We start from the raw sequence: 25,802 nt of genomic DNA, 5'->3' as shown, positions 1-25,802 counted from the left end.
CTCAAAAACTAAAAGTTATTTTTCAAAACTTGTTGGCTCGTTGGAAAGAGGACACTTATATATCCTATTGGGATTGTTACAATGAGGTTGCTAACGACAAACCTGATATAAATAAAGTTGAATTCAATTAAAAAAGTCTTATCTGTATAAAACTATATCATTTTCAATCTACATACATTTGCTTTGTTATTTTGACAAAAAATCGTAACTCTATGTTGCTTGGATTACTTACTACTTTATTGTATTTATGAGAAAGCAGTATCTCCATTTTTCAATGAAGTAAAGAATTGTATCTCCAAAATCTAGAAAGCAGATTTTAAAAAAATACTGGAGTGATGAGAAGAATTGGGATATAAAGAGTGATGATCACTTGAAAGAAGCAGATAGTAGGTATAAACTAAAAAAATATGTTAAAGAAGGAAGTAAAAAAATCCAAGGGTAAAACGAAGGTTATAAGATATATATTATAGATTTACAAAAATTTCTGCCCACTCCATACTTATCAAATAACCAAAGTTTTTATTATCTTAAGCTATTGACTTTAAACTTGACTATTTATGAATTGGAACTTTTTAACCAACCCAACCCAACGCATCCAATCACAAGTATGGACACAATTTTTAACAAATATGATTTTCTGGTGAATAAGATGAGCAAAATGGAAAATGGTATATTCTCCGATGTTTTATCTCTCAATCCTTGTTGATAAATTTGTCACCATAAACGGTTTAACTTAACTCTTAACTAATAAATAAATAAATTTGATCTGATTAATTTAAGTTTAATGTTTCTATTTTTTAATAATTAATTTAAAAATTATTTATATTAACATTATAAGTATTCACAGCTGTAAATAACCGTTAATTTCTTGGAATCAATCTAATCTTTAATCCGTTATAAGGTTTAAGGATTAAATCAGGTAACCATTCTGGTGTAAAATCAGGAGCTGAGACAACTTCAAAGTTTCTTAAAACCTTTGAAATCGTGGATTTCATCTCTAACATAGCAAATCTTTGTCCTATAAAAAAATTATTTGTTTATTTACTTTTATCTGAAATAACAAATTACCAATGCAATTCCTTGGTCCTGCGCTAAAAGGAATGTAACTAAAAGGTCCTCTTTCGTTTTGGTTGTTTAATGTAAACCTTTCAGGATCGAATTTTTCAGGATCAGGATAAATTTTAGGGTCTCTATGAAGACCCCAAGCGAAAATCGTGCATGTTACTGAAGAAGGAATGGTTGTCGTACCAATTTGGGTTTCTTCTAAAGCTTTTCGCCCATAAAATGGAACCGAGGGGTAAAGTCTTAACGTTTCTTTTATCACCATTTCTAAATATTTCATGTTTTGCAAATCTTCGTAGGTTACAGTTCTAAATTTATCATCACCGAAAATTTCGATTAATTCATCAACAACTTTTTGCTATAAATTTAATATAAAAAATTTGTTTACAATCTAAAATAATATAGAGAACTTACTTGAATATCTGAATATTGACTTAAACAATATATAGTACAAGCGATTGCAAAAGCGGTTGTGTCATGACCCTAAAACAATTAGTAAATATTAAAATTGAAATAAAATTTATTTTTATTTAATACTTCAAACATAAAGGTATCAACTTCTTGTCTTATTTCATCATCAGTCATGGGTCTATCATCAATTTTTGATTGCAATAATAAATCTAAAAACGCTAATCTCCTCTTTTTACCAACATTTTCAGTTGAGTTAAGTAATTCATCTCTTCTCTTACGAATAACTGAGTCGGTGTATTCGTGTAGTTCTTTAAGAATTTGTTTTTCTAACCAATAATCTTTTGTAAAAATATATGTGAAAAATAAGATTTTAAAAGGTTCGAAAAGACGTCCTCTTATAATTCTACTGATTTCTTTTACATTAGTAACGTATTTTGAGTGAGAATTTAATTGGGCATTGACTTTAGTTCCCATTGCACTTTCTGATATAAAAAGAATATTATTGGAATTACACAGTTTTTTTTTATATACATATTAATTACCGCATATAACATCTAAAGCACACAAAGTTGAATGTTCATAAATATCCACGTTGGTACCTTTGGGAATTTCTTTTAATTTTTTAATTAAAATGTTAGAACAAGAATCAAAAACATCGATAAATTGTTCAAGGATTTCAAAATGAAATGTTGGGGTGATAATTCTTCTAGTTTTTTTCCACTTTTCAGCTAAAAAAATCGATATAACATTTATTTTTTTATAAATCAAACATTAATTAATTAACGTACGTCCACTTGTTAATAAACCAGTTCCTAGCCATTTATGAAGATATTCATATTCCTCAGATTTATCTAAGACTTTAGTTGTACCTAAAATAGCTTCGATATGATCATAATCAGAAATCTGAAGTGATTGCATCCAAAAGAAATTGTATTTTACTAATCCTCCGAATTTTTTAGCATGATCACACATCTTTGGAAGGAGTTCTATACAAGAGTAGGTTATTACAATGAAAATTAAAGTAGACAACAATCAATATAATATAATCTTACTGGTTGGATGAATCGCAAATTCTGCAACACTTCCAACAATTGGAACACCTTTCGGGCCAGGAATATGTTCTAAAAGTTTCCATTTTCTTTTCTGTGTTAAACAAAATTTAAATAACAATCCTAAAACTATCGCGACAACGAATGTAGCAAACAACATACTGTTTGAAGACGAGAATGTTGTATGTGTTGACTGGAGTAGTGATGAATTTGTTAACGCGGAACATTAGATAAGATAATAGATAGAACATAAGTAAATGATGCAATAGATACAAGGTCTATCAGACATGACCTTATCTGATAAAAATAATCAAAATCACTTTATTTTATAGTCAAACTAAAAATTAATGTAAATTTTGTTTTGTTTTCCTTTAAAAAGTATATTACGCAAAATATTGAGGAAAATCTTAAATAATGTTTCAGAAAATGTTCAGGTATGATTTTCGTGCTGAATCATTTATTCTAACGATTTAGAATTTAGATAATGTAGATAATGATCTATAAAAACTAACTTTGATCCAGACAGAAAAATAAAATAAAAATCAATATTTATTTATTTGTTTTAATAATTTTTTTCGGCTGCAAAAAGCTTTATTGGCTTAGTAACGACTGAATGAATCATGTAATTACAAAATATTTGATACCAAAGTTCTAATATTATTAATTCTTATCAATGAAGAACAAGTTAATGTCTTTCTTATCAATATTTTAATCCATAAATACAGTTTATTTCGATAATTTGCATGAGTTGAATCTTAACTTCTGAGAAAATTGAAATTTAAAAATGTTTTACGCCACTCTTATAGCCATTTTTTTAATAGAATGGGTTGTAAGATTTTTAATGATACAACGAAAATATATTAAACAACTTGAACATATCCCTGGACCCAAAGGAGTACCAATATTTGGAAACGGTTTTGATTTTTCTGTTCTAAGTTCTAAAAAAAATTTGATACTTAAATTTGAATTCGATGTCATTTTTTTATAGAAATTCTGCAAAAATTATATGATGATACCGTTAAATACTTTTATTGATGTCAAATTACGATGATGTTGAAGCTGTTTTGAGCACGACAAAAATTTTGGATAAATCTGCTCAATACGACCTTCTTTTATAAATGTTTATAAAAAACTATTCATTTCAAAATAAAAATACATTTCAATTTCATTTTTAGCTGAAAAATGGAAAAAACAAGAAGAATCATCACACCAACTTTTCACTTTGAAATTTTAGAACAATTTATTGACATTTTTGATTCATGTTCTAGCGTTTTCGTAAAGAAATTAAAAGAGATACCCCAAGGATCTAAAGTGGATATTTATGAGCGATCAGCTTTATGTGCTTTAGATGATATTAGTGGTAAATTCAAATTAAATTTTTATCATAGTTATTTATTTATTCTTTTATAGAAACTGCGATGGGGACTAAAGTTAATGCACAATTAAATTCTGAATCCAAATATGTAAGAAACGTGAGAGATGAGCATGATTTTAAGAGAACGTCTTTTTAAAGCGCATAAAATATTTAATATTTCGTATTATTTTACGAGTGATTATAAAAGAGAAAAACCAATTTTAAAAGAACTCCACGAATATACAGAATCTGTAATTGAAATTAGCTGTTGGTAAAAAGAAAAGATTGGCGTTTTTGGATTTATTGTTGCAATCTAAAATTGATGACCGACCAATGACTAATTATGAAATTCGTCAAGAAGTTGATACATTTATGTTCGAGGTAAAAATCTATAACAAATTTCTTTTATCTATATAATTTTAATTTTTGTTTTGTTTTCAGGGTCATGACACAACAGCTTTTGCAATCGCAGCTACTTTATATTATTTAAGTATAAACCGACAAATTCAGGTAATAATTAACAAAGTACTAATTATTGCTTAAAAAACAAATTATTTATGTAGACAAAAGTTGTGGAAGAATTAAACACAATATTCGGCGATGATAAACACAGAGCCATATCACACGAAGATTTGCAGAACATGAGGTATTTAGAAATGGTTATTAAAGAAGCTTTAAGATTGTATCCATCTGTACCATTTTTTGGAAGGAAAGTTCTAAAAGAAACCAAATTAGGTAACACAAAAAAAATAAAATAAATTATTTGATTCTTAACAATCTTAAAATGCAAAGGTTTTTTGCAATTTTCACATGGGCTCTTCACAGAAACCCAAAACTTTATCCTGACCCGGAAAAATTTGACCCAGAAAGATTTTCTCCTGAAAATCAAACTAGTAGAGATCCTTTCAGTTATGTTCCATTCAGTGCTGGACCAAGAAATTGTGTTGGTAAATAACTTTTAATTGAATAATTTAAAATGTTCTCTTAAAAAATATTTTTTAGGACAAAGATTCGCAATGTTAGAAATGAAATCAACCATTTCAAAAGTATCGAGACACTTTGAAGTTCTCGAATCAGAAGGTTTTACTCCAGAATGGTTGCCGGATTTGATTCTTAAACCATATAATGGATTAGAAGTTAAGCTAGCTTCTGGAAATTAATTAATTGATTATGTGAATCTACCTCTTATTGTTAAATTATTTTCTAACTTTATCTTATTATTTCAGGCGCATTAAATCTTCATTAAATTTGCTTTAAAGTGCTTCTTAATTCATAACTATATCTCAATTAGTTTTTGAGACACATCAAAATTAGTTATCCTAACATTTATGTTTAAGGTTATGCAAGGTTGCAATCAAAAAATCATACCTCCGAAATTTGAAGACTCAAAGAAATGACCTTCAATACATTAAATACTAAATAAATTTACTTTAAATTGTTTTTTGTTTCATGATAATATCTCAATTAGTTTTTGAGATACGATTTTTTTAATATTTACTCTTAAAGCTTAATAATCAAACACGCCAAGTTGGGTTTAAAAATTCATAACAACGATGTTTATGGAAAATAAAAAAATATTCATTGCACATTAAATCTACATTAAATTTGCTTTAAACTACTTTTTAGTTTATAACGATATCTCAAATAGTTTTTAAGATACGTAAAGATTAGTTATCCTAATATTTATGTTTAATGTTATGCGAGGTTGCAATCAAAAAATCATAACTCCGAAATTTGAAGATGCGAAGAAATGATCATCAACATATTAAATACTAAATAAATTTCCTTTAAATTGTTTTTTATTTCATGATGATATCTCAATTAGTTTTTGAGATACGATTTTTTTAATATCTGCTCTTAAAACTTAATAATCAAATATGCCAAGTTGGGTTTAAAAATTCATAACAACGATGTTTAAAGAAAATAAAAAATTATTTATGGCACACTAAATCTACATTAAATTTGCTTTAAAATTTTCTTTATTTCATGTTGATATCTCGATTCGTTCATAAGACACGTTTTTTTTTAAATTTATATTTCATTGTATTTGTGATACGTGAAATAATCATTTAAATTTAAAAAATTACCGTTATCAATCATGTATTTCTCCAATTCTTTTAAATTTATCCATTTAACACCATTTTAATTAAATCCAATCCTTTTAAAAAGATGTTATCAAATTTAACGTTTCAAAAAAGATAAATTAAAATCCCCATATTGATAAAGTGCTAGGTATAAATGACCATAACTTTCATTAGGATCATCACACCCAGTTCATTTTTGGTTTAAAGATGTTCTACATTACATTATTTTTTACTCTTCTTCTTTCAATCGGCATTTTTGGTAAAATTCTTCTTTCGATTAAAATAATTCCTTCATAAAAACGTTTTTATTTATTTTAGCTAACCAACAACTTAGAATGTATCCATTTCCCGATGGAAGAATCGTTGGTGGTGAACCAATAAATATTGAGGATTATCCATACCAAGTTCAACTATTATATTGGGAACTCCACATTTGTGGCGGATCGATAATTTCTTCGAGATACATCGTGACAGCTGCTCATTGCACAAACGGAACTGTAGCTTCGGAGTTATCAATCAGATATGGAACATCAATCAGAAATGATGGAGGTGATATTGCTCAAGTTGCAACTTTATATCAACATCCGGAATACGATGAAGAAACCGCCGATTTTGATATTTCGTTATTAAAGCTTGGGGAAGACCTACTATTTGCAGATAAAGTCCAACCTATCAAATTACCTAGATTAAATGAGGCAATTCCTGTTGGAGAATTATGTGTTGTTACTGGATGGGGTAGATTAGAACATAACGGAGTTCCCCCTTTACAACTTCAAGCTGTTAGAATTCCGATAATTACTTTGGAACAGTGTAGAGAGGCTTATGCTGTTAGGAATTTAACTGTTAGTGATCGTATGATTTGTGCTGCTTATCCAAGTGGGGGAAAAGATGCTTGTCAAGTAAGATTGATTTATTTTGAGTACCAAAATTAAAATTTATCATTTACAGGGTGATTCTGGTGGCCCATTAGTTGTTGATGATGTTCTTTTTGGAATTGTTTCGTGGGGAATTGGTTGTGCAGATCCTAATTTTCCAGGAGTTTATGCAAGCGTTTCTGCTCTTCGATCATATATCACAGAAATTTCAGGAATATAATTTTTTTACATAAATAAAAAGCTTAAATTGATAAATAAATCTATTTGAGTAAACAAAAAATATATAAATCTAATTCGATGTAACTTCAACTTCATCATAATAATTTTGATTCTCACCCGAGCACATAAGCAAAAAAAATAAAAGGACAAGTATAGCGAAACCAGCGGTTACTAAATAAATAATAAACCAAGAATTAATGTCCAAACCATCACCGATAATCGCACCGACAAATATAGGTACAACTATACCGGAAACTGTACCAACTGTGTTTGTTAAAGCCATTAAAGTTGCTGCGATTTTTGGGCCGATATCGACATGGTTCGATAACCAACCGCAATAAGTTCCGCCAAATGCCATATAAATGAGTATACATAATACGATGCCTAAAGTAGTGTGGCAACCAACGAAGGCCATGATACAAAAGAACGTTGACATGGGACCATAACTAACTATCGTAGCTATTCTCTTAGACGTTGTTTGTGTGTAATTTTTATATTTTCTTAAATAATCCAGAGTTCTTCCTAAAGCTATGCTAAATATCCAACTTGCAGTACCACCACTTGCTATGTAAATAGTGATGTAATCCATATCTACTTGAAAAACTTTATCCATGTAAATAGCTAAATCTGTTGCAAGAAAATACCCAACCCAATTTGCGCAACCATGAGTGATAACTAACCCCCAAAAAGGTATCGATTTAAATATCCTTTTCCAATAGATAACGATTTTCTTTTTATACCCTCCTTTTGTGTCCCCCAACGAGTTTAAAATCATTTCGAGTTCTTCTTGATTTATTAAGTTAGACTTTTCGGGAAAATCAGCAAGAAAAACAACCCAAGCTATTAAATACGGTACACAAGCACCACCCATCACGTAAAAAACAGCTTTCCATCCTAAATGAATCTCAATTAATCCAGTTGTAACCGTACTCGCTACCAAACCTACCATAGCCCCAGAAAATGTTATTCCACTCATGGTATTTCGTTCATGAACAGGTACCCATCGCCCCAAAATTAAAGGCATTGCAGTAATTAAGATTCCACCTGCGAAACCTTGCATTATTCTTACTGCTAATAATGCACCATAATGAAAATCAGCACAAATCGGGGTGATTAAACTACCAATCATATTTATAACTACAGCCCCAAACCAAACCCATTTTACACTACTTAATTCTGATAATCTAGCTCCAGGAATCATCACTACCATGTAACCCCAATAATAAGAACTTAGAATTACACCTTGAAGTTCATTTGACCACTCGTACTCCCCTTCATTTAAATCTTTTTTATTCACTGTTCTATTCCCGCATGGACCTTCAATAATCTTACTAATATTTGAATTATTTCCATTCGTTCGTTTCACCATACGAACTATGGTCATTGCTATGTTTACTCTTATACCGTATAAAATAGCAAAACCAAGTGATGTTAAAATGACTACTGTTAATCTTAATGGACAACATTTCACCATTATTTAAACTTTAATTAATATTACAATAAATTTGAGCCATCAATTTTTGATTGACGTCAAAATAAAATTCATATGTTTTCAATTTTTGATAATCACATTTCATAAATTGACAATGAAATGTCTTCCAACACGTTATACAGTAGTAATATTAACATCAGTGGGGTTAGGACTTTTATACGCACACCGAATCCATATAAATTTAACTATAGTGAGTATGGTGAATCAAACTGGTATCGAACAAAACCAAACTGGTGTTTGTTCGAATAAAACTCAAGAAGAAAAATCTCAAAAAAAGAATCACAAAGGTGAATTTACCTGGTCGAATTCTCTACAAGGAATAATTTTAAGTTCGTTTTATTGGGGATATTTAGTTGTAATGCTTCCAAGTGCAAGATTATGTGAATTATGTAGTGTTAAATGGGTCTTTTTTTCTGGTATGGTTTTAAACATAATTCCTTCTTTATTAATTCCGATAAGTTGCGAAATACATTATTACCTTGTTATTGCGATGAGAATTTTGCAAGGTTTCGGATCTGGGGCGACGATTCCCGCAACATCTTTAATTTTAGCACGATGGGTTCTAAAATCGGAACGAAATACTATGGCTAGTTTAACATTTTCTGGTACAACCGTTGGGATGGTTGTTGGTACTTTAGTTGTAGGAATTATCGATTCTCATTTGGGTTGGAAAAATGTTTACTACATCATCGGAAGTGCTTGTATTCCTTGGTTATTTTTTTGGGTTATATTTACTGCCGATTATCCACAACAAGCTAGATTTATTAAACAAGAAGAACTTGATTTGTTAATGTCCTCGCTGGAAGATAAACAAGATGATAAAAAAACTGTAATTTTATGGAAAAATTTATTCTTATCAAAACCATTTTGGGCGCTTTTTATGGCGCATGGTTGCTCAAATTGGATTGGATACCTTCTTATAACCGATATGCCAATTTATCTACATAAAGTTCATCTTCTTCGAGTAGATTTTATCACTAATTTCATCGCAATCGGAGGAACTTTGAGTTGGATATACAGCATATCATTTGGAAGAACACTCGATTATCTAAGACAAAAAAAGAATTTAAGCCAAACTTGGGCAAAAAGAACAGCAACTTTAGTCACATATATTCCAATGTGTGGTTTAACCATCGCCATGGCTTATATTGGGTGTAATTGGTTGGCAGGAACAATCATCTTAACTTCAATCATGGCGTTATTAGGAGGAGCTTCTTGCGGATGGTTATCGAATCATGTTGATATCGGACCTAAAATTGCCGCTACTCTTATGGCATTAACAAATACTGCTGGAACAACATCCGGGATACTTGTACCAATGTTTGTTGGTTGCATTTTAGGGGATGGAACCAATATGAAGTCATGGTTTGTTATATTTTGGGTTGCTGCTGGTTTTATTTTAATCTTAGTTGTTGTGTATGCCGTTTTTGGATCTGGAGAAATACAAAATTATTATATTGAAGTTGAATTAAGTGAAAATAATAAGTAATAAGACGAATCAAAAAAAAAAATTTTATTTACCTAAAATGTTTTTGATATAAATCGTATGATTATTAAAAATTATCACCTAATATGTACATTTTTTTATAAATACACTTATTCACTTATAACGTAAGTCCTTAATAAGAAAATATTCTGCACAGGTTTTCTTAATTATTTCTTTTTCTTCTTAACACTCGCATCATTTCCATAGGAATAATGCCGATCACAGTCAAAGAGACTGCACAGTCAAAAATAAATGGATAGATCACAGGGTTTTATCTAAGCTGAAACCATCATCAGCAAGGTTGAGCTATCTCCTACCATTTTTCGTATTTGAAAAATAAAAATTCGCATTCTGTTCGCGTTTTTGGGCAAGTTGAGGTGTTAAAAAGTAAAAGTGAGTTCCCTCATCACCCGGAAGCTTATAAGTCACTATCGGTCGTTCAGTTTGTTGAATACGATAATTTTGATCTTCGTTCACCGGTTGAAGAATAAACTCAGAATGCGGATTCACACGTGGTCTTTGTGGCAAATAATTTATGTACGTATCACCTTCCAAACTGGGACGATTTTGTTTCACTTCTTGCGGACGTTGATAATACTTTTGCCTTTGAATTGGAATTGGTGTCGTTGCTAATGGAATTCTTTTGCCAAACACGGTGAAATATTCCTTTGTGGCATCGTCGATGAATTTTTCGTCATGTTTCGTGTAGAATTGATTGTAAAGTGGATTTTGGGTGGCTTCAAATGAATATTGTGAAATTGGTTTTGAAGTTCGATGTTTATTTCTTTGTACCTACATCAAAAATTTTAAATTAGATTTCTAAATTTACGATATATTTACATAATATTTGTAAATTTCAATCAGAAGTTGAAGAACTAGCCACAATAACGAAATTCCCTAATAGATGACGAATTGAGTTAGGATATCTTATGCTTTGTATACTTTACACTTTCTGATCGTGATCCAGCATTCTTGTATTGCTTAGGAGATTGGATTATGACAATCTTGAACTAATGGTGAGGTTGAGGTTAGGCATCAAATTGCAAGTGGAATGATTCTCTTCTTATGACAAACTTGGAGAATGTCAGCCTCAGTTACAAAATTCTTTAATTAATGTTTATGTTTGATTGGGACTCAAATTACCCACTAATTAGTTCTCAACCCAACTCCAAGAATAATCAAATTAGGTTGTGACATTTTTAGTTTGCATATGAGGTTGGCTTGAGGCATTTTGAGCTTGCACTTGAAAATATTCGTTAAGGACAAGGTTGTGTTCAGAAATGTAGATAACATTAGAATAACACAGTGCAAAATGGGAATCAAATCGGGTTGTTATTGATCTAAAAATGAGCGACCTCAAAAAATATTGATTGTAAGACGATGTTCTTTGGTTGATGATGAGGTTCGATTATAGCATTTATAGATCAAAGGATTAGAATTTCTCTTCTCCTCTGAAAACATTAATTTTGAAATGAGGTTGCGTAGAGAAGAATGTATTCAGAATGAAATATTCTCAAATTGCTTCTAAGATTGAATTGAGACATTCTGTTCGATGTTCGCTTAATGGAAGTGATGGCGAGGGAAGTGGGTGAGATGAGGGCAATGATGCGGTCTCTGGAAGGGTATTTTAGGGGGAATGATTTAGAGGTGAACGTAAACAAAACGCAAAAGATAAAGTTTTGTGAGAGAAGCTTTGTAAAAGAAGGAAGACTGAGGATTGGAGATGGGAGGGGAAGTTGATCAAGGAGATGAGGGAGCACACATACTTGAAGTACAAATTGGAGGAGCAAATTGATGGAAGGAGCAAGGGTTATTAGAGGATGTGCAGACTAGATACTGGAAGAGGGTGTTGGGATTGGCTATGGAGACGCCGTGATATATAGTTAAAGAAGAAATTAAGATAGATATGGTAAGGGTGGAGGTGGGTGAGCAAGTGGTGTGATTTGAAGAGGGTTGGCAGGTAAAGACGTATTGTGGAATCTTGGAGGAATGTCGCAGACAGATTAACGCAGGACTGGAGGGCAAGGATAAGGATGTGAGAATGCAATAGAGATGAACTAAGATAAGGGAGAGTAAATATAACCCAAAATATGGGAAGATTGCTGCAGAGAAGTGCTTGATAGCAGAGGAGGATGATGTTGATGTGGTAACGAAGAGAAGGCCAATATTGGATGGAGGATGAGGAAGGCTGGAAGTCTTTAAACTATCTGCTGGTAGAGTGTGATGAGTTAAGGGAGGAGGTAATATACTGGAGTCAGGTGCTGGGGGAGAAGGTGCACAGAAAGAGATGAATGGGGAAGTGGTGTCAACGAGGAGACGTAGAGAGGCACGGGGAGGCTCAGGAGGGGGGTAGGATATATAGATAATATGGATATATCTGAGATATTATTATTATTATGTAAATTATATATTAACAGATGTGAAGCAACTGACCCAAAAGGGCCATTCATTAAACTTATTTGTCAAAGTGACAAAACATACCTCACGTAATTTTGCAGGATTTTCAGTTACAGGATCCAAATAATACCCTTCTTGTGTTGTCTCATAAATAGGTGTTGGTGGAGTGACTTCAACAGCTTCTTGAATTTCCACGCTATAATGGGGTAAAGGTCTCTTTTGTTGAATGGGCAAATAACCATTATTAAAATTATTTTGTTGTCTATACCCAGCCGCTTGAAATTCATACTCATACACAGGTTTGGATCGTTCAAAATAACCACTCGGTCTATTCCCATCGTTATTAACAATCCCATAATCACCATTTCTAATATTTTGATAGCTTTCAATTTCTTGTTTTAATCTCGCAATGTGAACGCTAAACGAATTCTGTGGTCGTTGTGGTCTTTTAATTTGTACCGGTTGCGTTCTAGATGGGAATTCAGATTCTCCTACATAATAATAACGAATATTTGATTGTGGGGGAACGTTTCGCGATGGGACCGGCGGTTGCGGTCGTTCAGGAATTAAAACCTCTTTCGGAATTGTATTAATAAACGGTCTGGGAGTTGTGTTAATAACATTCTCATCGTAAAAGTAATATTGTACTGGCGTGGCTCTTGTGGTCGTCGACGGTTCAAGTACGTTTTGAACGGGACGTACTTGTTGGCGTGGAATAACCTGAATCACATTCGATTTTTGTGAATCCTGATTGGGTACGTTCACTTCGACGTTTTGTACTTGAGGAATAATTTTCGATTTTGTTACGTCGATGAATTGTTGTTGTCTCGGTCGTTCGGTTATAGGAATAATTGGTTCTAAATGTGTCGTTGCGTAATAAGTTTTAAGAGGAACCTTCGTTGATGTTACAATTACTTTTGGCGTTTCTGATGTAATTGGGGGCCCGAACATTTTCGATGGTAATTTAGAAGTTTTTGGTTTAATTGTACTTGTTGTCCTTGAAACCGGTTTTAATATAGTTATTGTTGGATATTTCTTCCTACTGGTTGTTTCTGTTGTTGTTGGTTTCTTCCTTCCAGAAACTGTTGGATTAACCGTTGTATTTGTTGGATAGAAATAAATTTTTGTTTTAATTCTTTGTTTTAAAGTTGTTGTTATTGTTATCGTTGGTTTAGGTGTTGTTGTTGTGATCGGTCTTAATGGTGGTTTTGATTTTGTTCTAGCACCCCCATTTTCGTTTAATGATTCAAAGAAATTTGGTGGTGGGGGAAGGATAATTCCAGGTACTAAAGGACCTGGTGGAACTTCCGTTGAGTTATCCCTCGCGTAATAAAAGCTGTATGGTGGTGGGTAATAAATCGATGGGTCATCTTCGTCGTAAGTTTCATTATCCAAATTAGGGATGAATGGTGGTAAATAAGAAGGAATCAAGGAATCGTTTACATTGCCAGGAATACCTTCCTTCTGTTGGATCGGATTGTGGCCATCCAATCCGGTGGGGGGTGGAAATGGAGGTATTGGGAACGGAGTTTCCCCGGTAAAAGTGTAGGGCGGATGTTTACCACTTGATGGTCGCTCTTTGATTCCCTCTCCTCCGATGACTTCATTACTTTCGGGGTATAAGGGATATATTCCTTCTTTGAACGTTCCATTAAGCGTTTTCGTAACATTTGGGCTAAGGAACAACAATATTGGTCCCCCTAAAAATATTTTATTATTAATTTATCTTTTCTAAAATTCATAAATAACTTAATTACCTTCTTCGAGCTGTACTGGAAAGGGCGGAGGAACCTTGGGATGAGCAGGAATCTTCACTTGACGATCAGGAGCGTTAAAATCGTCAATGGGAGTCCAAATAACATCCTTATTATCCTGATCATGATCGGGATAAAACCCACCCTTAATCACCAATAAATGGTTTTCAGATAACCAAATATCACTTTTATTTAATCCCCCCAAATTATTACTATTATCGTTAGGAACTTCAGGATTATCCTTATAACTGATGATACCCGGTCTTTTGATCGGCTTCGAAAATAATTCATTTTGAATCAACGCATATTTCCCGTCCGCAACCTGTTGAGATAAAGTTTTCTTTTCTTCGCCCCCAGTCTTCTTAGATTTTCCTTGACCCTCACCAGCTCCGGAAGTCATCAGTTCCACGTCATCATCCCGATTTGTGTTTAAATGTCCGCCGACCAGTTTATGGACAATTCTTAAACCGGATCTTTGATGTGGTTCTAATGAAACGAAGGTGATCAAAGAGAAAATTAGTACCCATCGTACGGAAGCTGATGTCATCTAGAAAAAAAATTAAATTATTAACTTGTTCTCTTTTTATTTTTTTGTGTTTGATAGAGAAACAATTCTCTTTTTACGATAGTTACATAAAGTGAATGGCACTCATGTTTAACGATCCAAGATATCAGGTCGGTAATAGGAAAAGTAGTGCAAAAAGGGGGCCCCACGCCCAAGTGAGATGGTAACCTTGAGGTTCGATAGTCACGAGCCCGGACCCGTGACCTATGACCCCACCAAGCTTTAATCGCCCAACCCACAATCGCGGATGTAAGTCAAATCACTTGTGCAACTCAAACAATGAGAGTTGGAAGTCTACAAAGGCTGCACTCGAATGCGTTTCGATGAAAAGGCGATAACTTCCAAAAGGCGATAAAGCGGAGAACATTTAAGTCAACTATAAATCGATTGTTACTTCTATTAAATGACAATAGAATTGTCTTTTATAAATAGATAGGTATGTTAATAACAAATTGCAAGTTATGACTACTTTGTAATCAAAATTGTTATTGCAATGATGCGGTTTTTTAAATTAAAAATTACAGAATTTCAAATTCATGTGGTGAATTATTAGATATGGATGAATCATCTTGATTACCTTAACTTCCTAATTGGAATTTTCTTAATTCTAATTCAAATCTTACTTTAATCTTTAATTTCATTTGTTGTAATGCGAATGATATGTTGTATAATTGTGACGTTTCAAATTATTAATTTATGAAATCATCTTTTTACATTTTCCATATATAATACAATGCGTGCAACTAAACCGTAAAAATCGACGAGCGTAAAATTGCTGAGGAGAAAGCCGACATGGTATATACACACGATATAACAAAATTGAATAATAAGAATGATTTCATAAGATAAAAAAAATTACAAAACATTAAATTTAAAAATAGATCATACAAAAATTGTTCTTTATTATAAATATATCATCTAAATGTAAAGCCAAAGATACACATGATGAGATGAAATTTACAAAAGAAATTATAGAAAGTTACTTCAGTCAACTAGAACAAGATGTTTTGACAAAGTATGATACTCCAGAACCAATTTCAATCTCCATTAAAGCAGCTATAAGTGTAATGATTTGTGGAAATGGTGATTCCATATGTAAATTACAAGGCAAACCCTTTTGAGATTCTCAGACCAAAAATAAAGTTGGTCTAACACTAATAATCTGGAAGAATGATTATTCACAACAATGTTACCTCTATTATACAAAGAAGAAAGCAACAAGTTCATTACAGTGAGCAGCACAATATTGCCATACAATGGTACTCATCCAACACAGCTGTTTAATCTGACATACAGGCTGATTTATTAGCTCACCATCAAACTTTGACATATGATAGCTAATCCAATTACCAAAAAAAATGGTAATGAACATATAAAAAACTGTAAATTCATAGAGAGACGACCAATTACGTTTACGATTGTTACAAAAACAGATTGAAACATCCCAAGTCAGCAATTGATTGAATACTTGTAAGTGAGTTTTTCCAGTAGTTTCCACTTTCCGGACAAAAGCTCCTAATAGTCGTGTTTCTCGTAGGAGAAACTACGTTTCAACGCCCACAAAGTTCAGAAAGTGAGGCAGACACTTCTGACCACATGGAAATAATTGGCGACTCTGATTCTGAAAAGATTTTCTTAGAAGGAAAGAGTGATGAGGAATTATTAATAACGGAGAGAGCATATGTCAATTGTATATTGGCTTGTTATAACTTATGTTGGAAATGGCACGAAAAGGATTATTCATTTTTTTTATCATATTCAAGATTTCAAAGATCCAAGATATAAATAAGTGATTCTAGGATATAACCATGGTCTCACCAATAACACAAAACTAACATATGGTATACAGGAATTTGGGAATTTATTGAACAAATATGTTAATACTATTCCAAGAAAAAATCCTATATTCCTTTTAATTCCATTTCTTAATTATCAACATCGAGTAACCGATCGCCTCCATCTTGTCAACTTTGATTAGAACGAAAATATTTGACCAAACTTCTAGCAATCATAACCCAAAAGTTGATGAAGCAAACCATCTCATCATTTGATTATTTCAAATCACTTGAAGTTCAATGAAGAAAAAAGATGGAAGTTGTTCCAAAGGATATCAAATTTTGAATACATAGTATGAGGTTGTGTGAATCTGTAAGTATCTAGGAACACGAATTCTTTGATGCCATTGTAAAGCATTGAGAAATTTAAGTATTGAAGATGTTATCTGAGTTAATCGACTTCTTATACCATTCAACGATTATTGGGTTGGGTTGGGTTGGGTTGGCTTGGGTAAAAAATTATTACCAACCAAAGTTGGGTTGGTGTAGAAAAACCGATGCCAAGCTCAAGAGAAATTGTAGTATTTGTGATGGCAGTGTTGGTGGCAATGTTGGTCGGCGTGCAAAACCTGAGTCTATCGAGAAAACATTAACTATATTTCATAACAGCCCTAGAACATTAAAATGATGTGCTTCACAATTAATCGGAACTAATCTGAAAACATCGCAACAAATTGTTATTTAAGATGTTCAAAAACACACAAAATAGAAACAGTTCAAAACAAACAAGATTGACAAACAAAAATTTGATGTCAATATGGTTTAGTTTAACGATGAAGTCACCACTTTTCGTTCAATAGAGGCATGACTGCCTTCTGTGAGTCTTAATTCTCTTCTCGTTTGCATCTCGCTTTGATAACATTGAGGAATTTAATGTCTTTTTCCACGTGGTTCAAATATCTAGTCTCTATTTTAGTAATTTTTATGAATTTGACGATCTTTGGATCGCTGAATATAATTCAAACTTACAGCGTCGTTCCATCACTAGTCAAAATTGACATAATTCAAAAGCTTATTTTATTCTGCATTCGAGAAGTTGCTAGAAATCTTGCGTTTTATTTGCTGGAAGAATCCTTTTTTGAAGAAGATCTCTTTTGACATGTTGTTATTCCAAGTGACCCTAGATATATAAATTGCTCTACAGTTTCGATGTTATTCTCTCCTATGGCCAAATTTTGCAGATGTCTTATTAATGATTTTGTATGCGCAATTTTTGTTTCATTTGTTTTTTTTTATTTTAGACCACTTTTATGCCCTGCTTTTTTTATTAGATAGAAGGCTTCTATCATGGCTCATCTTGACTATGCAAAGACGTCAACAGCATCATCAAAGCATGCACGCTTTCGTTAATGATTGTTCCTCTGGTGTTAATAAACGCATCCCATATAACTTTCTCAAGTACATTTGTTGAAAAGTATGAATGATAGCGAATCATTTTTCATCCTCAGTGTTTCTTCTACTAGCAGAATTAGGCGTGTAGATATATTAAACTCCAAAAATTTACTGCAGATGATATCATAGGTATTCTCAAAATCGATAAATACTGACTTTTCTGAGTATTTGACGTATTATACATAATTGATGATACTTTGAAATGAAATAAATAATGGATTTTATAAAAAGAATGTAGTGATTAAATCTTTAATGTTAAAATGTTTATTTACGACAGTTTACGTCAATATTTACGTCAAAAGGTGTTAACGGCGTTAATTCGGTATTTCCCCTCAAAAAAAACAAAAAAATTCCATTCCACTTAACCATTAAGATTAATAAGATTGAAACCGTTAAATTTACAATCATTTATCATGTTAATCTCTCAAAGTCACTAAAGAAACTCACAATGACCCATGTGTCTCGGTCAAGTTTCTATTTATAGACCAAGAAGAGATGTCCATAAAGAGATGCTGCATGGTAGCACAACCAAGCAGACGAGACGTTCAGGTTCATTTTGCGTAACGGCCGGTGCCGCATTCTACAAAGTTCAAACTCGATGAATGTCACATGCTGAAAAACCCGTTGATTCTTAACGAGAAGATGCAATCGACTTTTCTAATACAAGTTACAAAGAGAAATTGGTGTCTCTTTGCTTTGAAAGACCTTCAAAATCTTTGTTTCTCTCACCGAATAAAAAAATCCTAATAATAAAATTGAATCATCGTTAGTTACACAATTTTGTGCTAATTATACGAATGTTATTGCTCAAGTATTTTGGGGTTTGTTTGAATACTTAGGTTAATTAGCACTAGAAGTTGCTTCACTTGACCTGTCCTTGTAACCTGTGGGAGTTTTTAAGAGTTGTGAATATAATGGGTGTTGTGTCAATAATACCACGAGAACTTGTAGATAACTTTAAGAATTTTTTTACATTACAATTTTATTCAATGTTTCGTTTAGATGAGTTTCATCACATTAAGTATAATGTAATCAAAACTGTTTGATTACTCGCAAATATGTCAGTGTTGTAAATTATTGCTTCCATATAAAATTAAAGTTAAATAAATGGGTGACGAAATATAGGCTTTCTCTGTAACAAAACTATAATTGCTTTAGGAAAATTTAATATGAGCTTAAACGATCTTAGAAAGTGGTGCAGAGAAGAAGGAAAGCTATTTTTTTCCGTCGTCTTCATTGTTTGCGATATCGCGACGTTTTATGTTTACAGTTTGTATAATAGCGACAATTGCGTTTGGTGGGAACTAGAGAAAAAATCCCATTCAATATAGACGAAGTATTTCTTTTTCTCTCAAGACGCTCTTTAACGTTTTTAATTAGCACAAGTTAAGAGGACTTACGACAGTCTGTTTGTTAATGGTAACCTTGGTACAGTAAACCGAGATTTTATTTTTTTCGCAAATATATAATACATCATTTTTAAAAGAATCACGTTTAAGATTTATGGAAGTAATTGCAAGTTACAATAAAATTTGTCCTTTTAAACCGAGAACAACAATCTCGTTTATATCGGAATAGAGTAATTGATCTAGTATTTCTAAATGGACCAACTATTATTGATATAATTGTTTGGGAAACGCGAAGTAGTAAATTTCTCTTTACAAACTGGATTTCCTTGAAGTTAGTGCAAAACGAAACGTTTATGTAATAAGTAATAACGTTTCTATGAGAAATAAATAGATTGTAAAACGACAAATCGTTAAGATATTGTACTATTTTTTTTTAAGTTTCAAATTAAAAAAATTAAATTGTCTTACATTAATTTTTGCAGCAACCACTAAAAGTTTAAAACCTTCATTTATGATTGAATGATTTAAATCACTAATTCCATCATCAATTCTTCTTAAATAAATAAAAAAATTTTTTTTTGAACACTGATTAAATTAAATTTGACTTTAAGTTATTTGGATTATTCAGGAAACTTTTGCCATTTCCTGTTGAGCACAGCACAAGACTACTTCCGATGTTGCGATACACGCGGTTGTTCTTGTACTGACCACGACGGCGAATGATCACGCCTCCTCCCTGTTACACATTAATTTCTACCAGTTGAGCCCGCTCCAAACGCAGCAGGTACACCCAGCAGGAACTGAAGCCACTCATTTTACTGCGGTGACAAGGAATTCCCATTTTTCAATACGTTACAAGAAAAAATATGTACTCTACACTAATTTATTCTTTAACATTTTTTTTATAACAATCACGACTTCACTTGCAATTAAAACTAAATCGTGAGGTTTTATACTGCTTTATAAAGATTAATGTTTTATTATTATTATTGACCATTGTTGTTGTGGTTTGTTTAATTTAATAATTTTATTATAATAAAACTTTGAGCAGTAATTTATAGACTTTCATGAAATTACCGACCACAACCGTTCAATTTGCAATTTATATCCGATCCAGACGTGCACGTCGCTACATGAAGCATTTCTCGTTTAGTACGTGATCGGATAAATGCATATTCAGTGCAGTTTCGCAATCGAGCATAGCGAAGAATATGAAAGTGGTCTCGGTTTATGAATAAATCTGAACTCTATAACTCTTAAATAGTGAGCTGATTTAAAATTATACAGAAAGAAAATGATATTAAAAAATTACAAGTGATGATTCATACCAAAGCTATACAGCAAAATTATTATTTTATAAAACCGCCACCAGTTCAATGTACGAAATGTTTAGAACCACGCTCCATTAGAAAATATACATGCCAACATCCAAAAAAGTGTAGATCCTGTAGTCAAGAAATACACAGCCCATGGTCATTTCAGTACTCAACAACAAAAGAAATATGTATACACAAGCCAATAACTGCTGTTCGGGAAACAAAATAGATAGGAGCATTTATATAATACGTTGTAGCAATCATTTTGGATAACAAAAACAAGTCCAGCATTTTAGCATTGCACCCAGTAAGCGAAAAAATATGCATTCTACACAGCAAAATAGTTTTGACACAAAGTTTTTCAAACTAATAATTGATGTACATTGTCTAACTGAAGAGAAAGATAAGAAATTAAAGAAACATTCTACCAACAATCAGAATAAATGTATGATTCTTCACTTAAAAATGGCATCAAAATATCATTGGAGACATGAATGCAATAGTCGAAAAGGAAGATGAACAGACATCTTCTGACAGAACCAGTGAAAACAATGAATTCTAATAGATTTTGCTAAAAGCAGAAATATGATTGTCAGTTCAACACAATTACCACATAAGAATATATACAAAGCTATCCAGATGAAACTACAAATAAACCAAATAGACATGTTTTGAATGCAGAATTAGTAAACGACCACTACACGGTAGTCTAAAAGGAGAAAAACTGAATATAGCCACAAAATAAGCAAAAATGACACTAAAGTCGATTCGTCTGATGTTGGCGGCATCTCGTTTTATGACCTCGATTTAAAATCCGCCATCTTATCGCGAGGAACCATAGGCGTGATGAACGCAAAATGAATGAGAGAGACAGAGATCATTTTAAATCTGTTTATTTTCTTGCTGTTATTTTGGAGACTTCGTCTTGCGCCTAAACCTCAATATGAGAGTTTTGATGATATTGATCATATACTTGGCTTGAGTGAGTACATAATATTTCTTTCTAACGATGGAACAGGCTTACAGGCTTGTTAAAGTGAGTGATGATATTGACCAAATTGAGATTCAGATAATGTTAATAAGATTCATTCAGTTAGATTCAACGATTCATTTTGACAATGTTTTAATTGTGTTGGGTTGCTTATATTAAAAAATAATCGTACTTTTGTCCAGTAAATATGAAAGAAATAGAATTCACCATAAATATTCTATAAAGATTGACCTTTAATTTAAGCCTAAGTTGATCGTTCCATCTTCATTAGGAACGAAGATATTAATATTTTAAAAACGGTCAATTTTGACAATGTTTTAACATACTTGGGTTGCTTATGTTTTAAAAAAGTCGTATTCTTTGTCCAACAAATATGAAAGAAATAGAATTCACCATAAATATTCTATAAAAATTGACCTTTAATTTAAGCCTAAGTTGATCTCTTCATCTTCATTAGGAACGAAGCTATTAATGTTTTAAAAACGGTCGATTTAGACAATGTTTTAATTGTGTTGGGTTGCTTATATTTAAAATAAATTGTATTCTTTGTCCAACAAATATGAAAGAAATAGAATTCACCATAAATATTCTATAAAGATTGACCTTTAATTTAAATCTAAGTTGATCGCTCCATCTTCATTAGGAACGAAAATATTAATGTTTTAAGAATGATCACCATCCTCGCAAAAATATGGCGTCAGATTTGGCGGGATAATCTAAATAACACAGAAATTCGAGATAGGTGGACAAAAAAAGTATATAAAGTATTGGAAACAACGTCGAACAGAAACAGCACCATTGAAGAATGTAATCGAATTAAAGCAGCTGCAATCACTGCTGCCAAAAATGTCTCGAGAGTGGCAGAAAAAAGAAAATAAAACCGAGGTTCAACAAAGAATACGAGGGACAACAATTCCTAACTATAGAAACAGAATTTAAGAACAACTACCCAAGAAATACCTATCAATACATAAAGAGACAGAGACGGAGATACCAGCCTCAAACCACACTATGCAGAGACATGAATGGTCAAGATATCACTTGATATGTGATGAATGTGATAAATATCACTTCAAATTTCTTCTTATTGTCCTACATGTTTTTACAAAAGCAAAATTTGGAGAAGCACAAACTGGTGTTAGGAGCGACACAAGCTTTACTCTTCAAAACACTTCACGCAAAATAGTCCATTGGATTGAAGTGATAAAATCTACACCATACTTGCACCACTTTTGTCTTGGAATAGAGTCTTGTTGATGGCTTGTTGTAAGTCCTATGCGTCGATACCGTCTTACCCTAGCATTATTGATGAAAGAATGATAGAATAAGTTTTTCAATAAACTTATGCTACTCAGTCAACTTTTTTTTTTAAATTAGGTAATAAATTTGAAAGTTTTAGAAGTAAAAGAGTATTACCTAAAATAAAATAAGTAATGAAACAAAAAAATAAAGTACATCTAGTAGAAACTCGTCATAGAAGAAACTTAGAAAAAATTATAGCTTTAAATATTACGATGACTTTTCGTTCGTTTTGATGTAATACCCAATAATTACCCAGTAAATTTGCTTGCAAATCTAAACGTTGGAAAATACACGGGAAAGTGAAAACTGAACGTTTACTTTTCCCATTGGCATAAGTTTGCAGATGAACTATTTGTGGTCGAATGCAATAGGTATGTTTGTTAACAAACAAAGCAACGAAACCGTTAAGAAATAACCGTTTTACTAACACAAGAGTTTCAAAATCATTTACCAAATTAATTTAAACCTTAATAATAAAATTGTGTATTATTTGTTGTATCCGACCATAAAACAGTTTAAATGCGAAAAGTAACAAGTTACAAGTTTTTTTTTCTAACAAATCTCGTAACTTTTACGGTCCATAAAATCAAAAGAAATAGGCGACAAGAGAATTAAATAGATCTGAGGTGACGACGTTTTATTCAGTTTTCTCACGGCACCAAGGCGTGGTTAGTTTTCCTATTTAGTTCGATTTTTTTTTCAAAGCTCAACCTTGGCCATTCAGGTCGTTCACCATTTTTATTATACTCACTCTCTCCGTAAAGTACAACAAACCCAACAACTGTTCGTGTTGCATTTACGCCCAACTCTTTAAACTTTATCGTCGCGACGCGTAAAGAAAAGAATAAGAGATACTCCCAACGCGGAAAGTTCAACGTTTCAAAATGTTATTTCATTCCAACTTCACGTAAAAAGGAGTGTCAACGACGATTTTGGAGTATCGCCGAGGAGATAAATTTGCAATTCCTTCCGTCTGCAAACCTCCACAATTTAAAATCAGAAGGTTAAATGTTTTAATATAAGTTCTTGAACAAAGAAAATTTATGGAGGTAAAACCGAAATTTTTATACAATTTTTAATTATTTTTTTTTTATTGCTTAATGGGAAATAAAATGATGATTAATACATAATTTTCGCCCCCGTATAAACCACAATCGACAATCTCTTAGAATATGTTAAGGACAAATGTGTTGGTACGCTGTCATCTACCTTTCACCTCTTTTACGAACTTATCTAAGAAGAGAGCATAAAATTCGAAAAAGCCTTTCTATTTCTTTCGTTTTCCTATTTTAAAGAAAATTTATTTTATTATTATTACCTAACTATTAATTCGAAGGTTTCTTTATAGTTGAGAAAGGTTGGATTTAAATTTATTAGTAGACTAAACAAGGAAGTTAAAATTAAAGTGTTTTTAATCAAAATGCGGGGTTCCGTCTAATCCGGCTGGTGTGCGTTCCAGACTGGACGTCGCGCCTTTATTTCTTTATGTAAGTATAATAAAGGCGCGACGTCCTGTCTGGAGCAACAACCAGCCGGATTTTACAGAACAGATAGTAGTATCGATCAAAATTATGAAAATTTGCTGTGATTAAACTAAAATTAACTAAAATATAGACCTAATTAGAATTTGCAGATGAATGTGACTAAAATTGATTCTAATTGACCTTGACTTAACTCCAGCAATAAAATTTTGATTAAAAATTGACTAATCCATCAAAAAGAGCAAGTAAAATTAATTTTAACCAAATATTTACCTAGAATCGAATGAAAGGTATGCAATAAAACATCTTGAATGTAGGTTAATGTAAAAAAAAGAAAACTTTAATAAGCTTTCCTTACGAAAAGAAATTCTTTCTTCTCCTACATACATTGTTTCCTGTGGGGAAACTGAATGAAGCACACATTAGCCTTTAATTAACCGAGTTAAAGTTGGAAATGTCACGGGCTGAGTCAAGTACACATAAAATTACCCACACGATTCTTCCGTTGCACTTTAAATCCCTGTAATCGTCTCATCACAATTTTTATTTTGTTTTTATCTAAAGCTTAATAAAATTCTCGATTTGCTGTGGTTTGTTTCAATAAAACCGTGCGAAATATTTGAAAGGGAATTTTATCTGAAGAATTTTAATTAAAAGCAATCTTGATAGGCTAATATTGTTTTAATTAAATTTAAAAGTTTATTGTGATTTAATTCAACTTATAATCTTGGTTTATTTTCGTTTGAAACTTTAGATTCTATCCAATATTACCATTAGATACAACGAGTTGTGTTACATCCGATTAAAACTTTCCCTTTTATGTAATTACCGGTCCACGTGTTTTTGCGTCTACTACACTTTTTATCTCTACATTTATAACCTACCTTGAGAGAAGAATTTCTTAGAACCAAATTCTCGAAATGAATAAGACACTCGACGTGTCTAATCGCAGCAAATAAATAATCCGTAAAAGGAAATAAATAAAAACAGGTTTATTTAAATTACGGTGAACTTTGCGTTAAATCTCTCGTTAGATAAAAATGACTAAGCACAGATTTTGATCACCACTCGCGTAGGAGCTGTTCGGATTGGATCGCGGCACGAAATGGATGGATTGAGAGTCTTCGGTGTCGCTGGTAGTAAAACGGAGAGTTGAGGGTGCGGACAGTGGTACGCAAATGTCATATTGCATTGTCAACTGGTTTGTTTGCACGCTCCTTCTTCTGCTCCTGCTGCGGTTTCTGTTTACCACACTTCCAGCTTCTTGCGTGTTGCATGCTGGAAAATTCTAATCAGCTGAGATGGTGACCTTCACTTTGGTTTTATGAACACACCGGCGATACGCTTCAATAATCTGAACTAAATATCATATCTTATAAATATTTCTA

The 25,802-nt window shown here is 32.2% G+C and overlaps 6 protein-coding genes across 7 annotated transcripts; 3 read left to right on the top strand and 3 right to left on the bottom strand.

The window, feature by feature from the left end:
* Positions 1-860: 860 nt before the first annotated feature.
* Positions 861-2,720, bottom strand: LOC124544571 (cytochrome P450 4c3-like). The gene is given in 7 exon segments (NM_001402340.1): positions 861-1,018; positions 1,069-1,420; positions 1,477-1,545; positions 1,600-1,955; positions 2,016-2,201; positions 2,262-2,459; positions 2,526-2,720. Coding segments are annotated over 7 exon segments (1,476 nt in total). The 5' UTR covers positions 2,683-2,720.
* Positions 2,721-3,938: 1,218 nt separating this feature from the next.
* LOC111427793 (cytochrome P450 4c3-like) lies at positions 3,939-5,630 on the top strand. Its single transcript, XM_071197036.1, has 5 exons — positions 3,939-4,257; positions 4,318-4,386; positions 4,440-4,611; positions 4,669-4,823; positions 4,879-5,630. The coding sequence occupies exons 1-5, from the start codon at positions 4,210-4,212 to the stop codon at positions 4,897-4,899; spliced, it is 465 nt and encodes a 154-aa protein (XP_071053137.1). The 5' UTR covers positions 3,939-4,209; the 3' UTR covers positions 4,900-5,630.
* A 435-nt stretch (positions 5,631-6,065) lies between these two features.
* LOC111427792 (trypsin-7-like) lies at positions 6,066-7,115 on the top strand. The gene is made up of 3 exons (XM_023063095.2): positions 6,066-6,219; positions 6,279-6,859; positions 6,909-7,115. Exons 1-3 carry the CDS (start codon positions 6,168-6,170, stop codon positions 7,053-7,055), a joined length of 780 nt encoding a protein of 259 aa, XP_022918863.2. The 5' UTR covers positions 6,066-6,167; the 3' UTR covers positions 7,056-7,115.
* LOC111427741 (sialin-like) lies at positions 7,082-8,528 on the bottom strand. Its single transcript, XM_023063002.2, has one exon. The coding sequence runs from the start codon at positions 8,526-8,528 to the stop codon at positions 7,125-7,127; it is 1,404 nt and encodes a 467-aa protein (XP_022918770.1). The 3' UTR covers positions 7,082-7,124.
* A 112-nt stretch (positions 8,529-8,640) lies between these two features.
* Positions 8,641-10,035, top strand: LOC111427740 (sialin-like). Its single transcript, XM_023063001.2, has one exon. The coding sequence runs from the start codon at positions 8,641-8,643 to the stop codon at positions 10,033-10,035; it is 1,395 nt and encodes a 464-aa protein (XP_022918769.2).
* Positions 10,036-10,047: 12 nt separating this feature from the next.
* LOC111427739 (uncharacterized) lies at positions 10,048-25,565 on the bottom strand. Of its 2 annotated transcripts, none has more exons than XM_023063000.2 (4): positions 25,299-25,565; positions 14,187-14,730; positions 12,514-14,129; positions 10,048-10,824 (listed from the first exon to the last, which is right to left on the bottom strand). In XM_023063000.2, the coding sequence occupies exons 2-4, from the start codon at positions 14,728-14,730 to the stop codon at positions 10,339-10,341; spliced, it is 2,646 nt and encodes an 881-aa protein (XP_022918768.2). In that variant the 5' UTR covers positions 25,299-25,565; the 3' UTR covers positions 10,048-10,338. The 2 variants fall into 2 exon arrangements, with proteins under 2 accessions (XP_022918768.2, XP_022918766.2); XM_023062998.2 differs by lacking the exon at positions 25,299-25,565 and adding an exon at positions 19,793-20,027.
* Between the last annotated feature and the right edge of the window lie 237 nt (positions 25,566-25,802).

Source organism: Onthophagus taurus, chromosome 6, assembly GCF_036711975.1.
Source record: "Onthophagus taurus isolate NC chromosome 6, IU_Otau_3.0, whole genome shotgun sequence".
In the NCBI taxonomy this organism is placed as follows: Eukaryota; Metazoa; Arthropoda; class Insecta; order Coleoptera; family Scarabaeidae; genus Onthophagus; species Onthophagus taurus.
This window is presented reverse-complemented; position numbering and strand designations above follow the sequence as displayed.

Coding starts and splice junctions, on each gene's coding strand:
- LOC111427793 (XM_071197036.1), top strand. CDS start 4,210: ATGACTAATTATGAAATTCGTCAAGAAGTTGATACATTTATGTTCGAG. Junction 4,612..4,668: donor TCTAAAAGAAACCAAATTAG/GTAACACAAAAA, acceptor TAAAATGCAAAG/GTTTTTTGCAATTTTCACAT. Junction 4,824..4,878: donor TGGACCAAGAAATTGTGTTG/GTAAATAACTTT, acceptor AATATTTTTTAG/GACAAAGATTCGCAATGTTA.
- LOC111427792 (XM_023063095.2), top strand. CDS start 6,168: ATGTTCTACATTACATTATTTTTTACTCTTCTTCTTTCAATCGGCATT. Junction 6,220..6,278: donor TCTTTCAATCGGCATTTTTG/GTAAAATTCTTC, acceptor TATTTATTTTAG/CTAACCAACAACTTAGAATG. Junction 6,860..6,908: donor GGGGAAAAGATGCTTGTCAA/GTAAGATTGATT, acceptor TATCATTTACAG/GGTGATTCTGGTGGCCCATT.
- LOC111427741 (XM_023063002.2), bottom strand. CDS start 8,528: ATGGTGAAATGTTGTCCATTAAGATTAACAGTAGTCATTTTAACATCA.
- LOC111427740 (XM_023063001.2), top strand. CDS start 8,641: ATGAAATGTCTTCCAACACGTTATACAGTAGTAATATTAACATCAGTG.
- LOC111427739 (XM_023063000.2), bottom strand. CDS start 14,730: ATGACATCAGCTTCCGTACGATGGGTACTAATTTTCTCTTTGATCACC. Junction 14,130..14,186: donor TCCAGTACAGCTCGAAGAAG/GTAATTAAGTTA, acceptor AAATATTTTTAG/GGGGACCAATATTGTTGTTC. Junction 10,825..12,513: donor ATCCTGCAAAATTACGTGAG/GTATGTTTTGTC, acceptor TTTTTGATGTAG/GTACAAAGAAATAAACATCG.